Source organism: Ovis aries, chromosome 3 (assembly GCF_016772045.2).
Source record: "Ovis aries strain OAR_USU_Benz2616 breed Rambouillet chromosome 3, ARS-UI_Ramb_v3.0, whole genome shotgun sequence".
NCBI lineage: Eukaryota > Metazoa > Chordata > Mammalia > Artiodactyla > Bovidae > Ovis > Ovis aries.
In genome coordinates, this window is record NC_056056.1 from 133,724,071 (window position 1) to 133,740,216 (window position 16,146).

Below are 16,146 nucleotides of genomic sequence, written 5' to 3' on the forward strand. Positions count from 1 at the left end.
CACTGTCATCTCTCTTTCCTACCAGAGAAACTTTATTTCTGTTTCAGAGTGAATGGCGTGGATTCTGTCTCTGAGTTGGGAAAATCCCTTGGAGGAGGGCATGGCAACTCACTCCAGTACTCTTTCCGGGAGAATCCCATGGACAGAAGAGCCTGGTGGGCTACAGTCTGTGGGGTCGCACCGAGTCGGACACGACTAAAGCAACTTAGTATCCGCACATCATCACTCTTTCTTACCAGAAAAATGTATTTCTGTTTCAGAGTGAATGGCATCGAGTTAAACCTACAGAGCGAAGTACAGACCCTGTCCTGGCCCTCTGGGGGCACCCAATGTATGGACAGTGAACCCAGGCCATGGCTGTAGTAACAGGCCTCAGAGGATGGGCCCTGGACTGAGCGTGTGGCTGTGTGGGGCCCACCCTGGAAAATGGAGCCAGGGAAACCCTCAGCATCTTACACTTTAGCGTTTAAGAGTCAGTTAAGGTGCTGATGTGGAGGGCTGGTGGGGAAGGTGGGCTTCATACAGACTCTCCCCCAATCCACCCTCACTCCAAAGATGCAGACCTAAACAATCAGGGTGTCAGGGAAGTGCCAGAAAGAGCAAAGATATTCTTCAGTTCAGTTCAGTTGCTCAGTCATGTCTGACTCTTTGCGACCCCATGAATTGCAGCATGCCAGGCCTCCCCATCCATCTCCAACTCCCAGAGTTCACTCAAACTCAAGTCCATCGAGTTGGTGATGCCATCCAGCCATCTCATCCTCTGTTGTCCCCTTCTCCTCCTGCCCCCAATCCCTCCCAGCATCAGAGTCTTTTCCAATGAGTCAACTCTTCGCATGAGGTGGCCAAAGTACTGGAATTTCAGCTTTAGCATCATTCCTTCCAAAGAAATCCCAGGGCTGATCTCCTTTAGAATGGACTGGCTGGATCTCCTTGCTGTCCAAGGGACTCTCAAGAGTCTTCTCCAACACCACAGTTCAAAAGCATCAATTCTTTGGCACTCAGCCTTCTTTACAGTCCAACTCTCACATCCATACATGACCACTGGGAAAACCATAGCCTTGACTAGACGGACCTTAGTCAGCAAAGTAATGTCTCTGCTTTTGAAAATGCTATCTAGGTTGGTCATAACTTTCCTTCCAAGGAGTAAGCATCTTTTAATTTCATGGCTGCAATCACCACCTGCAGTGATTTTGGAACCCCCCCAAAAATAAAGTCTGACACTGTTTCCACTGTTTCCCCATCTATTTGCCATGAAGTGATGGGACTGGATGCCATGATCTTCGTTTTCTGAATGTTGAGCTTTAAGCCAACTTTTTCACTCTCCACTTTCACCTTCATCAAGAGGCTTTTTAGCTCCTCTTCACTTTCTGCCATAAGGGTGGTGTCATCTGCGTATCTGAGGTTATTGATATTTCTCCTGGCAATCTTGATTCCAGCTTGTGCTTCTTCCAGCCCAGCGTTTCTCATGATGTACTTACCTCCCCCAAAAGAGAAAGATTCTGGAGATTTTACATCTCGGGGACTCCGAATTTCAGACAGACTCTTCTCAGAATCTAACACATTTTAAAATTAATTAATTAATTATATTTTTTTCAAAATCTTTAAGAAGAAGCTTTATGGCTAATGTGGAGTCCTAGAAGAAGAGGTCAAGTTCTCCACCTGCTCCCGGGTCTGCTAGTGACCTCTGACACCAAGGAGAGAGAAAGAATTTATTCTCCTTTTAAGGAGAAGCAGTAGACTGGAATTTTAGCTGCTTGAGTCAGAATTTGGAGGTGGTGAAATGCTATTTGTTTCCTTCTTTAAAACGAACCATCAGTAGCGTTTTTATTTCTTATTGAAGCATAGTTGCTGTGCAATATTATGTGTTATAGGTGTATAATACAGTGATTCACAACTTTTAAAGGTTATATTGAATTTATAGTTATGATAAAATATTGGCTATATTCCCCACATCCCTGTAGCTTATTTTATACGTAATAGATTATGCCTTAGTGAAATGTTATTGCAAAGAGATATGCTTGTTCTGTTGCTTTAGTTGTGTCCGACTCTTGGTGACCTCACGGACTATAGCCCCCCAGGCTCCTCTGTCCATGGGATTTTTCCCAACAAGAATATTGGAGTGGGTTGCCACACCCTCCTCCAGGGGATCTTCCCAACCCAGGAATCAAACTCGGGTCTCCTGTGGCTCCTGCATTGCGGCGGATTCTTTACCACAGAGCTGTTGGGGAAGCCCAAAGAGATAATTACTTTATCAATCAATTTTGTTTCTAGGTACCTTTGAGAAACAGAATATAAACTCTGAAGGAAGTCACAGTGGAGAATCAAGACATAAGAAAATTGTGCCATTCAGATCCTAGTTGCTCAACCTGGCAGGTGTTCCTGATGCTAAAACTCCCCTTTGTTAGCCGAAGTCATAGATATTTGCCCCTCTTCCTCCTCTCTGGCTGTCTTTTATCTGCTTTGCTGCTGCTATTGCCTCCCTGTTCCTCTGTGAGAAAAACTGTTGAAAGCAGAGTGTGGATTTTGATTTCCAAGTTCCCCCAGAGTTGGCTTCAGCAGTCAGGGCTTTACCTCCTGTTAATGTTGGTTTGAAGCACAGACTGACTTCTGAATGGGAGGGACACTTAGGGGTCTGTAATCCAGTGACTCCATTTTACACAGGGATCCCCGACCTTTGGGATCTAATGCCTGATGATTTGAGGTGGAGCTGATGTAATAGTAATGTAAATAAATAACAATAGAAATAAATGCACAATGAATGTAATGTGCTTGAATCAAATCCATGGAACAACTGTCTTCCACAAAACCACTCCCTGGTGCCAAAAATGTTGGGAACCGCTGATTTTACAGACAAGAAAACCAAGACTCAGAAAGGCGAAGGGCTGCTCCGAAGTTCTGGAGTCAGTTGGCTGCAGCTTCTCTGACCCCACACATGACGTTCTTCCCATTCCTGTTGGTTTCTAGACCCCTAAGTCCACAGGTGAGAATAGGGAAGTCTGGTAAGAGAGGTGATATGTCAAAGTCGCATGGATAGTTTCTGGCGGAGAGACCTGACCTTTACAACGCAACACGGTCTTCCCAGTTCATTAAACAGCTTCCCTTATGAAAGTGCTGCTGCTGCTGCTAAGTCGCTTCAGGCGTGTCCAACTCTGTGCGACCCCATAGACGGCAGCCTACCAAGCTCCTCCGTCCCTGGGATTCTCCAGGCAAAAACACTGGAGTGGGTTGCCATTTCCTTCTCCAATAAGTGAAAGTGAAAAGTGAAAGTGAAGTCGCTTAGTCGTGTCCTACTCTTCGCGACCCCATGGACTGCAGCCTACCAGGCTCCTCCATCCATGGGATTCTCCAGGCAAGAGTACTGGAGTGGAGTGCCATTGCCTTCTCCAAAAGTACTGCTAAATAGGGACAAATAGGCTGCTTTGAATGCCTGATGGGTTCAGTATGTGAGCTATGGCTCATAAAAATACAATTTGCTTCATGAATGTAAGTGTGTCTAAGGCTCATAAAAATATAATCCGTGTCATTAATTTAATACATCTCACATGAGTGACTATACTAGCTCCAGTAAACAGTCACTGCTTCTTTAGCAAAGACTTGCATTTTCAGAATTTAAAATGCTTTTAAAGAAGAGTTTGTCTCTAGGCAAATTGATAGACTGTGAGATCTTGGACTGGATCCTGATTTAAAAAGGAAAAAAGCTATAAAGGACTGAATTGGAATAAAGGGAGAATTTTTGAATATGGACCATATATCAGAAAATTACATACCACTGTTAGATTTCCTGAATTCAATCATTGTGTCATGCTTATATAGCAAAACTGTGTTATTCTTCAGGTTGAATGAGGAAACATTTGATGGTAAAATTTCATAATTTTGAGAGTAAGTTACTCTCAAAAGTGTCAAGAATTAAAAAAATTAATACATAAATAGAGAGCTATGGCAAATGTTACAATGGAATATGGATGTTAATTTGCTCCTCTAATGGATGTTAGGTAGGCTTGATAGGTTTTCCAAATAAAGTGTTGGAAAAAGAAAAAAGAAGAGTTTGGAAGACTCATGGCTCTTGATGGGGAAAGTAAAAAGCTGTCCAGAGAGCTTTGAACAGTTATCCTCTTTTTTTCTCCCCACTTGATAAAAATCCCTGTAGCAAAGGTACCAACTGGAATCAAGACCTTTGGCCATTTCTTCCAAAACAAGGCATCCCAGTGCTTACAGTTCTGAAGGCGTCTCGAAGAACTCTGTTGCTAGACTGAAGAGCAAGAGTCTCTTGAATTTGGGCTTCTACAATTCCACTTTTCCCCACCATTCTTTTCTCTTTCTCTCTCTCACTTTTTAAAAGGGGGACAGTATTTCTTCACTTGCTTCCTCCCAGTATTATTCTGCGCCAACCCAACACAGAAGCCTTGAAAGAGATAAAAGATGGGGGCAGCTTAAAATGATAGGGAAAATTGAGATGGAAGCTGGGGGTAGGAGGAAAAGTGTGGGCTGAAAGCATCCGAATGGAAGCATCTTCCAGTGGGCACGTGGCACAGAGACCTGCGGAAGACATGGCGGTTCCCAGGTAGAGGCACAGCAGGTGAGCTGTAGCTGTGAGTGGCAGCAGCGCAATCTGGGATTAGCAGGAAGGCTTCCCAAAAGTGAGGGGCTGAGTAAGAAGGGGGGCAGATTTAATCTGGGGAAACCTGGGGAAATCTCTGAACTGTGGGGAAGCAGTGAGTAGTATAATGATGATGACTCTAATTTTCTGAAATCTTAACCAGGATAGGAGGGGGAGTGTGATGGCTGTCTTATCCTTCCATATCAGGGTGATTATATGGATAATGGGTAAGCAAGAATATTGATGCCAGAGAAGGGGGAGAACTTAGTTTAGAAAATAGCTTAGCTGGAACAAGCGGTGGGGACAACATGAATTTTTCATGAAGACCCTTTTTTGGCTCTTTCTGTGTGAGTGAAGAGCCACTCTTATGGGTGAGAACACACAGGCACACCCTTTGGAGTGATATATTAACTAGATAGCATTTTAGCCCACAAGGCACACGTCCAGTGACTTGTAGGTAGCATGAATAAACAGGAGCTGAGTTCATTCAGCTATTGGTTGAGTCTATGGAAAACAAAGCTGGGATGTGTAACCTTGCATTGTCTGGTCAGATCTGCTGGAAATGAGAAAATTCCCAGTTAGAATACTAGAACTGCATGGGACACCTGAGGCCACAACAGCAGGAAAGGAAGTGATATTCTTCCCTGTGGAAGCCCAAGGATGCAGCTCAATGTAACCCAAGGAAGATGGCGATGTGACTGTAAGAGAGACACACAGGCAGGTATGGAGTTTAGGGAGGGGGAAATTAAGTTCCAGTGGGAGAATCTGAGGCTAGCATCCATACCAATTTCCCACTGGCTAAACAGTTCACCCCTTTTTTGTTTAACACTGAGTTTGCTTTCCTGCTTCACTGGCCAAAGGATGTGCTTTTGAAAAACTAAACACTTAGAGGCTTGGGCTTGCCAGCAACTCGTTGAAAGAATTGAGGAGCCAGAAGAAGGACTTTATCCTACAGGATCTCTGTTCTGTTCTCAGAGATAGAAAAGCTTAAAACCCTTTATACCATGAGGTTAGTGTTGTTCTGGCCCATTAGGCATCTAGGATAAATGTTCTCATTTTATAGATGAAGAAATTGAGGGCTGTATGGAAGTCAGTCATAAAATCATAACCAGAACCAAGAGTCTTAACTTGGATTTCACTGCCTTAAAGAATGCAAAACAGGTTATCTAGAAAAGCATATTCAGATGGTATAAAAGGTAAAATTTTAAATGGAAATAAAGTATGTTCTAAAACATACAATCTGCATTAATTCTACCCTTCATGTTTCAAGAAAAGAGGAGGGTGCTTCCTTCTTAAACCTGACTTTCAAAACCTCGCAAATAGATCTAGAAAGGGAAGGTACCCTGAAGTGAGCATGGGAGAGAGAGTCAGTCGGGGTGGCTTACAGAGCAGTACAGCATGGAGGCTAGGCTGTGTGCTTGGCACAAGCCTGGAACATGGTAGAGGCGCCACAGATGTTTGTTCCTTTCCTTCTCGGAGGATTAAGAACTCCCCTCCTCCAAGCCCACCAAGTCTGGCATGGCCTTGGCACACTCACAGTGGTGTAACGGACCGTTAGGGCATTGTTCGGATACCTGCAGATAACATTTGACATTGGATTGGGGTTCACGCTAAAGCTTTTAGCCTATGGTTTATATGCATGATTAAGCCAGACTGGGGGAAAAAAGTCAAGCAGACACATTCATTTACTCATTTCAGTGTTGTCTTACTGCAAACCAAATATCCTGAATAGCTCAGTGTTTCATCCATCTCCTCCCTACTTTGGCCACTTAGTTGAGACATAGGATTGGAGACTTGGGGGAGGGGGTGTGAGAAGGTAAATAACACTTACTGAGTTTCTGCTAGTAACTAGGAACTATGCATAGCACACGAGCTTATCTTGTTCTGCTCTTACAATAGCCATGTTCTTCTTCTTACTTTTATAGATGAGGAAACCAAGACTTCAAGAGGATTATGAATTATCCAAGGTCATTTAACTCAAATACAATGAAACTGGGGCTTAGTCTCAAAGTGTATGTTTTTTACATTCTTTTATGCTAACTCTGCCCTAGGATCTGAGAAATCCTAGGGAAACCTGTAACTGGTGGCGTGGCTGTGGAGGTGCACAGTCATAGCCATCAGAAGGGAGAATAAGACGCTAAGGGTGAAAGGAAAAGAAGGTATCTATGCGTCACTCGAAATAGTAATGAGACCTAACACTTGTATCGTGTATCATGGTTTTCAAAACAGTTCGAATGAACTTCTACTTTATAGGTAAGAATAGAGAAACTTAGCATTTAGTTCAAAGTCACAGAGCCAGTGGATGGGAACACTGGGGACTCAAATCTAGAATGTTTGACTTTGAGTTCCATTCTAGTACTGCATACTGCGTCTCCCGTGTACATGGCCACGCAGACCAAGGAAGCACCTCGGCTGAGTTTAAGCCTGGAGACTCTGTGCACTTGGTGACTTGATGGGTCTTCTGATATTCGTTCACCTCTGGGTATCATTGAAGAGTCCAGCCTCCAAACTGCTTAGCATGATCACCAAGTAGTACACGATTACTAAATGGCTGAATCAATGCACACTTGGATCTTGGAGTTGGATAAAGCCTACGATTGCAATCTTTTGTTGTGTACCTAGAGTTAGACAGACCCAGGGACAGAGGAACTTCCCTGAAGCCCCTCATTCTCTGGGTTTTCATGTAGAGAAATCATGGAGTTGATAGTTATAAAGACGTGGTTGCAGGAAGGGAAATTCTCCTCTTCTCAGTGACTGGCTACTGTGGAGTCCTGGTGTGGCATGGGAAGGGAACAGTTAAGACATTTTGCAAACTGACAACTTTTTTTTTTTCTTTATTCTCTTCTTTTTTTTAAAAAAAATTTCAAAGTCTTTATTGAATTTGTTACGGTATTGCTTCTGTTGTTTATGCTCTGGCTTTTTGGCCATGAGGCATGTGGTATCTCAGCTCCTCAAGAGGGGATCGAGCCCTCACCCCCTGCATTAGAAGGTGAAATCTCAACCACTGGACCACCAGGGAAGCCTGAAAACTGACAACTCTTTTGAAGCACCCTTGGTCAACTTCTTCCTGGGACAGGTTGTGTGTTTCCCCACATCGCATTCATGCTCTGAAAAATGCCTTGTTGAGACTCTTCCTGGCACAGAAGAAAAAGCAAGGGGGAACACTGAGGCTAGTATTGAGAAGCCTCTGAAGTCTCTAAGCCTGTCATCTCTTCCATCAGTGGAACTGGGTGGCGAGCCTCCAGAGGCCCTAGGGGCAGCTGGCCTCCCTTGGATTGGTCCAGAGCAGGGAGCAGCATTCGGCAGAATGCCTTTTTTTTTTTTCTCTTCCAGATTGAGAAACTCATCCTGACCTCCTCTTTTGATGATTTTACAAAAATCGAATGGTGTGACAGATGTTCAGATAAACAGAAGTTTGCAATCAAAGCAAGTTCTAGGAGGGAGCTGATTAATAGATTTTTAAATGGCTATTAGCTTGATAATCACTCACCAGGAATAGCTTCCAGGCAGACCAAACCCTTGCATACGTGGGCCCACACCCATGCACAACAACACCTAGTTGGCGGGTATAAAAGGGGCCCATGACAGTCTTCCAACAGCAGCACTGAGTCTCCCACCGGAACTCCTCTCAGGAACCTGCACCTTCCCTCTCCGGGCAAAGGCATCATGAGCTGTCAGATCTCCTACCAGTCTCGAGGAAGAGGAGGAGGTGGAGGAGGATTCCGGGGCTTCAGTAGCGGCTCGGCCGTGGTCTCCGGTCGAAGCCAGCTATTAGGAACCAGCTCCTCCTGCTTGAGCCGTCATGGCGGTGGCAGCGGGGTCTTTGGTGGAGGCGGATTCGGCGGAGGTGGCTTCAGCAGTCGGAGTCTCATTAACCTTGGAGGGTCCAGGAGCACCTCCATTAGCGTGTCTGGAGGAGGCGGAAGCTTTGGCTCCTATGGAGGATTTGGTGGCAGAGGAAGTGGCTTTGGAGGCGGCCTCGGCGTTGGAGGAGGCAGTTTTGGTGGAGGCCGCTTTGGAGGTGGTGGTGGCTTTGGAGGTTTTGGGGGTCCTGGTGGCTTTGGGGGTCCTGGTGGCTTCGGCCCTGGAGGATTCCCTGGTGGAGGTATCCACGAAGTGTCTATCAACCAGAGCCTTCTGCAGCCTCTCAATGTGAAAGTTGACCCGGAGATACAGAACGTGAAGTCTCAGGAGCGGGAGCAGATCAAAGCTCTCAACAACAAATTTGCCACCTTCATCGACAAGGTGAGTCATGAGTAGCTGGCTTCATCTAAGGCTCAGGATGCCCTGCTTCTAGTGCTAACTGAAAAGCAAATGATAAAGATTCATTTTTTAATGAGCCATAGGTGCAGTCTGCAGAAGGCAATGGCACCCCACTCCAGTACTCTTGCTTGGAGAATCCCATGGACTGAGGAGCCTGGTGGGCTGTAGCCCATGGGGTCCCTAAGAGTCGGACATGACTGAGTGATTTCACTTTCACTTTTCACTTTCTTGCATTGGAGAAGGAAATGGCGACCCACTCCAGTGTTCTTACCTGGAGAATCCCAGGGACAGGGGAGCCTGTTGGGCTGCCGTCTGTGGGGTCGCACAGAGTCGGACACGACTGAAGCGACTCAGCAGCAGCAGCAGCAAGTGCACTCACACTGTCCTGGGTAATTGGCAGTATCCACAGGGGAAAGATGCAGGCTTCATGGTGCCATCTTCCATAATAGTCTGAGATTGGGAATTAATTGTGACTTTGGCTTTATTGTCTCAGCCTAAACAAACAATACTAATGGAAAATTCTGAAAATCATTAAAAAACTGACACAGACAAGAAATGGACTATTTCAAGCCAAGTGTTTTAGAGGGGGTTGGTAAAACGTCTTCTGAGACTGTTCTTCCTTCCCTAGAAGTTATTGCTCTATTAAATTCTGGGAAGCTAAGTTTGAAATATCTGTTTAGGAATGAATAAATTTCTGCCTTCAAGAGAAGCTTTTTTAGTTTTATAAACCACAAAGTTTTTAACTGATGTCACTTTGGAGTGTGATAGGTTCTCTCCCATTTCAAGGCAGAGGAATCTGTCTAAGAAATTTACAAGGCTCTTAAAAATCAGATGGAGGAACCTTGCCCTTATACTCATAGCCCTTAGGAGCAGTGCCAGTGAAAGCTTGCTTTTGGTTTTCCCCAGAATTTATGGGACATTTGCTGGAAATTCAAGTAGGATCAGGGAGGGAGATGGCCTGGAGTTTTGAAAGCACCTGCAAATGAAATAGTGGGTGAGAAAGTAGGAAAAAGAGTTCTCTGCGTGGAGAGTGCCAGATGTAACATTTAGGAGCCTACAGAACTTTCCAAGTGTGGAGACAGAGAGCTCAGAAGCTCTGCCCAGCATGATCCGGCATGCAGCTGGTGAGGATGAAGCCACGTGGTTTTCCCTATCTCCCGAAGGAGAATCAGAGCTGACCCTGGCCTATCGGTGGGAAGGACAACCCAGAGCTCATGTGCTTTCCTTCTGGTCCCCACAGGTGCGATTCCTGGAGCAGCAGAACCAGGTGCTGCAGACCAAATGGGAACTGCTACAACAAATCGATGTGGGCACCCGCACCACCAATCTGGAACCCCTCTTCCAGCGGTACATCAGCCAACTTCAGAGTCATTTGGACAAGCTTTCTTCAGAAAGAATGTCACAAGAGTCAGAGCTGAACAACATACAGGATCTTCTTGAGGATTTTAAGAAGAAGTAAGTGGCAGAATAAAAACTAAGTGGAGATAAACGTAGATTTGAGCCCATCCAATCATTGCCCCAGAAAACCGCTCATCTCTCAGTTGCATTTGTGGGGATAAAGGGGAGAGCCGTCTGTATCTTTGCTGATAGTTTGGGAGGAAGACATTTAGGGCTTTAGAGATCATGTTTTTGACAAGTTTAATGGTTAATTTATAGAAAAGCATCCTCCTCTGGGTTATCATCATTTCAATTTAGACAAAAGTGTTTTTTAATAGTCCCAGGAAATGGAGTATTTGGGGTGAATCCAGTAAGAAAAGGAGAAGAAAAAGGGAAACAAACTAGTACTACTCTAACTGCAGTGTCCTTGGGTACCAACAGGTATGAGGATGAAGTCAACAAGCGCACAGCTGCTGAGAACGAGTTTGTGACACTTAAAAAGGTGAGTGAGAGGATGTCATGGTTGGGGTGGGAATGAGGATGCATCAGAGCCCATTGTGCCCAGATGGACAAGCTGGAGCACACCTTTGAGTGAAAAAAGCATGAGCCAGAGGAAGGGTGAAGCATATCTATGGCTGGTTCTCACGGAAATAAAGGTGTCTCTGTAGTTCAAGCTTCAGGCAATTTCTGCGCTTTTGCTAGGACATTTCCCATCAATTACCTACTCACTGTATTGGATCTTGAAAGCTATGACCATAGAAAGCACTTGATCTGTTTTCTAAAGGGCCGAGGAAGGCACGGGACTTTCTTAGATTGCCTGCTTAAAGATGTAGTCAGTTGCGCTGACAAAGGTTTGAACCTGAAGGCAGAAGCATGGGTTCTCAGCCTGGTTTCTGCAGAGGCTTTGGTGTGAAATCCAGAAGAGGTGGGATGGATAGATAGGATGGGAGAGTTGGGGACTGCTAAAAGACACAGAGGCTGTTATGCTCTTTGGTGGAAACACAGAGCATATCAAGCAGGAAGGAGAGAATGGTTGACAAAGCTCGGTCCCATCAGAGCTCTGATGGTCTGGGGGAGTGTGAGCAGTGACATGGGCATGTAGCCCCCTGCAGAGATGCACTGTGGACCTCATGCCGAATGAGGTCCTGTGGGGTTGTGGATTGTCTGCGGTGCCTGGGATTTTGGAGAGCAGCTGACAGGGACTGGGTGGAGGAGTAGCAGAGAGATGGCAGGGCAGGGCCCATACACAAAGCACTGCAAGGTGGGGGTGGGGGCTGTGAGCTTCAGCAGAGACTCTGACCTTCCCTGTAGGATGTGGACCATGCCTACATGAACAAGGTGGAGCTGCAGGCCAAGGTGGACTTGCTGAGACAGGAAGTGGAGTTCACAAAAATGCTCTTTGATGCAGTAAGTAGGCTGCTCTTAAATGGACCCTTGCTACCTCCCCTTCCCCTCAAAGGAAGTCCTCTCCCACTGGGGAAAGGGGGCTGTGGGTGGGGTTTATGGGTGGCTGACTTCAACTGACCAATGTCTAGGCCACTGGGAGCTTCTTTGGTGTAGGTCTTGGAGGAGAAGGACTTTCTCCTCTGATGTCACAGGAAGTAATGCTCCATTAGGACAAATTCCCTCACCCCACCTCCCCTTAGGAAAAGACTCACCCTGCTTCTCTTCTTATATCAAATATATTTCAGAGGTCAAAATATAATGTACTCCCCCCTTCCCTGCCCAAGTGCACACACATGACTTCCGCAACCGGAAATACAATTTAAGGCGTTTGCCATCAACTGGCTTCTTTCTGGGGGTACTTATTAAGCTGCATAAACTAGGAGGCTCAGAAATGCAGACCCCTCCCCATAATTCTCAGTACTACCTGACTGGGAATGGTGGCTATATCTCTTTACATCCCACTCAGTTCATAGTTAGTCTGAGATTCTGCATTTCCCTGACACCGGGGGAGGGGAATCCCTCCTCACTGCCCGTGGCTGTGGGCAGGGACGTTGCGGCCAGACCTTCCCTGTGTTGCAGGAGCTGTCCCAGATGCAACAGAGTGTCACCGACACCACCGTCATCCTGTCCATGGACAACAACCGCAGCCTTGACTTGGACAGCATTATCGCTGAGGTCCGGGCCCAGTACGAGGAGATTGCCCAGAGGAGCAAGGCCGAGGCCGAGGAGGTGTACCACAGCAAGGCAAGTTCTGGGTGGGCAGGGAGAGCCGCAGCTCTTTCTAATGAGCTGCGTTCCAGCCCAGCCAGTAAGTGTACAGTAAGGTTATTGGTGGTTTTGTCTAGTGAAAATTGGGCATCATTCCCAAGAAAGACTGTCTATAGTACCCCAAATGCCCTCAGTCAAGTATGGCACTGGTCCCCCATCTCCCACAAATGCAGACATGACATTCAGCTTGGTTGACCCTCCCTGGTCAGATAACTCTCCTCCTCTTCCCATGCAGTATGAGGAGCTCAGGATAACTGCTGGAAAGCATGGAGACAGCCTGAAGGAGGTCAAGATGGAGATCAGCGAGCTGAACCGCATGATCCAGAGGCTGCAAGGCGAGATCGCACAAGTGAAGAAGCAGGTGGGGTGTACGCCCTAGGATGGCTGCAGTTCTCCTGGCTGAGTGCAGCTCAGGGTGGGGTGGGAGGTGGTGTGCATGTGTGTAGGTGTGTGTGTGTGTGAGTGAGAGAGAAATTCTAATATAGTGTATGTTGATCACAAAAACCTTGGGCTTGACATAATTAAGACTTAGAACAATTTTAGAGTGATCAAGAGACATTCTTGGGGCTTCCCTGATAGCTCAGTAGGTAAAGAATCCACCTGCAGTGCAGGAGGCCCCGGTTCGATTCCTGGGTTGGGAAGATCTGCTGGAGAAGGGATAGGCTACCCAGTCCAGTATTCTTGGTCTTCCCTTGTGGCTCAGCAGGTAAAGAATCTGCCTGCAATGTGGGAGACCTGGGTTCAATCCCTGGGTTGGGAAGATCCGCTGGAGAGAATGCTAGGGACTGTATAGTCCATGGGGTCGCAAAGCGTCGGACAGGACTGAGCGACTTTTGCTTTCACTTTCAAGCCTCATTTTCAAGTAGGGGTTAAGTGCAGGGAAATAATTGTGTTAACTTTTTGATCGCTTTCACGGGTGAAATGGAACAGTGCCTTACGAAGCTAGAGGTCATGGCTCACCGAAGATCACAGGCGTCATCTCCCATTTGTACCTCTTTGCACAGCGGGCTGTGTGATGCAGGGGCAGGGAGTGCTGCAGGGGGTTGGCTAGGTTTGCACATTAGCTCTGGAAGAGGTAATGGGGGGCAGAGAACTGACTCCACAAGCAACAGAAGTTCTATGAAGCCATTCACATCAGTGTTTGCAGCTGCAACTGTAAAATGGGGTAACGACTCTGGCCCTAGGTTGTGAGCATCAAAGGTCATGATGGGGAAAGGGTTAAGGGTTCAGTCCAAGGGGACTTGGGAAGACAGAAGCTCAGAGACAGCAGCAAGTCTTAGCAAGTTATTTGTAACTTGCATTAACTCTCTGGTGACACACTTGCAGGGCCAGTGATTCTGGCTTCTCACCCTGCACATCCTTGCTCCCTCCCTCTCCTCCTCTGCCAAGACAGGTTGCACTTCCTGTGCCAACAGAAACCTTGTCTCCTTCTCTCCTAGTGTAAGAACGTACAAGACTCCATTGCAGATGCTGAGCAGCGGGGAGAGAATGCCCTCAAAGATGCCCAGAGCAAGCTGAATGATCTGGAAGAGGCTCTGCAAAGAGCCCGTGAAGACCTGGCCCGGCTGCTGCGTGACTACCAGGACCTGATGAACACCAAGCTGTCCCTGGATGTGGAGATTGCCACCTACCGCAAGCTGCTGGAGGGCGAGGAGTGCAGGTGAGGGACCCCAGGACCCCAGGAGGCCAGCGGGTACCCTGGTTCATCTTCTCCTCTCCTGGAGCCAGGGCTGGAGGGGGAGGCAGAGAAGGCAGGGGGAGGGGCAGGGCCTTCTGACAGCTGAGAGCTGACGTCACTGGGGAGATTCAGGACACAGAGCAGCACTGTGGAGCTGTAGGCTTATCAGTGTGGAACGACTAACAAGGCAGATTAAATTTTAAATTAAATGAAGCAGTAAATGAATCTCTCTTTTCTGAAAGGGAAAACTGATGGTGTGAACACAGATTAGTTCTTGACGATCTGAAACGTCGTCTCTGGGTCTGCAGGGTGTGTGGCGTCTTCTCCTTCCACCTTGTGACGTGGTGTGGGATGTCGTGGGTTGGAAGGTGCTGCCTGGCTGGGGCATGCCCACAGAGCAGGCACCAGATCTAGCTCTTTGCAGGTTTCTTGAGTGAATTACAGAACCATGTGTTAACCTCCCGAAAGGAGCCTTTCCTTCCTCTGTGGTCTAAGACCTTTGTCCGTGTCCTCAGTACCCCTGGTGATTTAGTCTGGCTGAAGCAATTAGACGGGAAAAGCTCCCCAGCCCACCAGAGAGCCAGTATTACAGAGAGGGAGTGGCTTTGGCTTTGCTCGCTCTGCTGCTGGGTACCTGTCTGGAGGCTGGGCCTCCTCTCTCCAGCTTGCAAGATTAAGTGGGAAAGAATTCAGATGAAGCAGGGGAGAGCAGGGTGGGTGCAGGTCAGGGAGGCTGTACAGAGTCGCAGTTCTCTCTGAATTGAATGTTCACAGAATAGTCTTCATTGGAGAATTTCTGGTGTGGCTTGGATTCTGCATATCAGACTCCCTAAGATGGATTTAAATAAAACAATGGGTTGCCAGTTCAGAAGTGAATTTGCTTTCGATCAGTTTTATCAGAGCAAGAAATTAGATGACTTGGGATGCCAGACTGTGTGGAAACATGGGGCCCGTCCCCATCTCTGTGATCTGGCAGCACCAAAGAAAGTGGGCTATGTGAAGCTGCGGTGGCTGAGTTTTGAGGTTGACGTGGGTGGTTGTAGGTGGAAGTTGTAAAACCATGTATGTAGAGTCCCTAAGTGCTCTGCTCAGAGTTATTTTCTCTCTCTCTCTGGCAGGATGTCTGGAGACCTCAGCAGCAACGTGACTGTGTGTAAGTGCGGGGGGCGGGGGAGTGGTCCTGTCCAGGGGGTGGAGTGGGGCAGAGGCGCCCAGGCAGTTGGAACTGAGGTGTAATGCTGTCTGTCTCTCTGCAGCTGTGACGAGCAGCAGCATTTCCTCAAGCGTGGCCTCCAGGGCTGGCTTTGGAGGTTATGGTTCTGGAGGTAGAGGGTCCAGTTCTGGAGGCGGATTCAGCTCTGGAAGCAGCAGTTACAGCTCTGGAGGCAGACGATCTGGTTCCAGAAGTGGCGGTGGAGGGAGCTACGGCTCTGGAGGTGGCTCTCGAGGAGGCTCTAGTTTCGGAGGAGGATACAGTTCTGGAGGGAAACACAGTTCTGGAGGCGGCGCCAGAGGAGGGTCCAGCTCTGGAGGGGGCACTTATGGCTCTGAGAGGGGTGCTTCTGGCTCATCTGAAGGCGGCAGTTCCAGCGTGACCTTCTCATTCAGATAAGGATGGAGTCCTCCCTTGACCCTCCCCCTCCAGAATGCCTGTCTCTGTACATCTAACTGACAGCAAGTCGGATCTTGTTGTCCACCTCTCATGGCATTGTGGGGCAAAGAGATGCCCATAACCAGTCAACTGGAGCCAGTGACACCCTCTGTCCCAAGGGGAAGAGTCTGCATTGCTTAGGTTTGTGCTTCTAGCCCTGCCCCATTCCCTCCCCCTTCTTGCAGTTGCCCTTTCGTGGTCCTTCTCCCACAGGGTATTCTGTTGATCACCCCCTCTCAAAGCCTGTGCCTTTCCCCTGGTGGTGCCCCCGGGGAAACATGCTTCTTTGTATATAACCCTCTTGTTGGCTCTGCATCTAAGTGTTGTAGTCTTGGTGTCTGCACAATAAACTTCATTTGCAACTCA

The 16,146-nt window shown here is 47.4% G+C and overlaps 1 protein-coding gene across 1 annotated transcript; it reads left to right on the forward strand.

The window, feature by feature from the left end:
• The first annotated feature begins 8,218 nt into the window (after nucleotides 1–8,218).
• Nucleotides 8,219–16,146, forward strand: KRT2 (keratin 2). Its single transcript, XM_004006321.6, has 9 exons — nucleotides 8,219–8,842; nucleotides 10,101–10,315; nucleotides 10,679–10,739; nucleotides 11,549–11,644; nucleotides 12,263–12,427; nucleotides 12,687–12,812; nucleotides 13,891–14,111; nucleotides 15,248–15,282; nucleotides 15,386–16,146. The coding sequence occupies exons 1-9, from the start codon at nucleotides 8,264–8,266 to the stop codon at nucleotides 15,739–15,741; spliced, it is 1,854 nt and encodes a 617-aa protein (XP_004006370.1). The 5' UTR covers nucleotides 8,219–8,263; the 3' UTR covers nucleotides 15,742–16,146.

Excerpts from the sequence above, each read along its gene's own strand:
- KRT2 (XM_004006321.6), top strand. The coding sequence starts at position 8,264 with ATGAGCTGTCAGATCTCCTACCAGTCTCGAGGAAGAGGAGGAGGTGGA. Across the intron at positions 12,813-13,890 it reads TCGCACAAGTGAAGAAGCAG|TGTAAGAACGTACAAGACTC; the intron begins GTGGGGTGTACG and ends CTTCTCTCCTAG. Across the intron at positions 14,112-15,247 it reads CTGGAGGGCGAGGAGTGCAG|GATGTCTGGAGACCTCAGCA; the intron begins GTGAGGGACCCC and ends TCTCTCTGGCAG.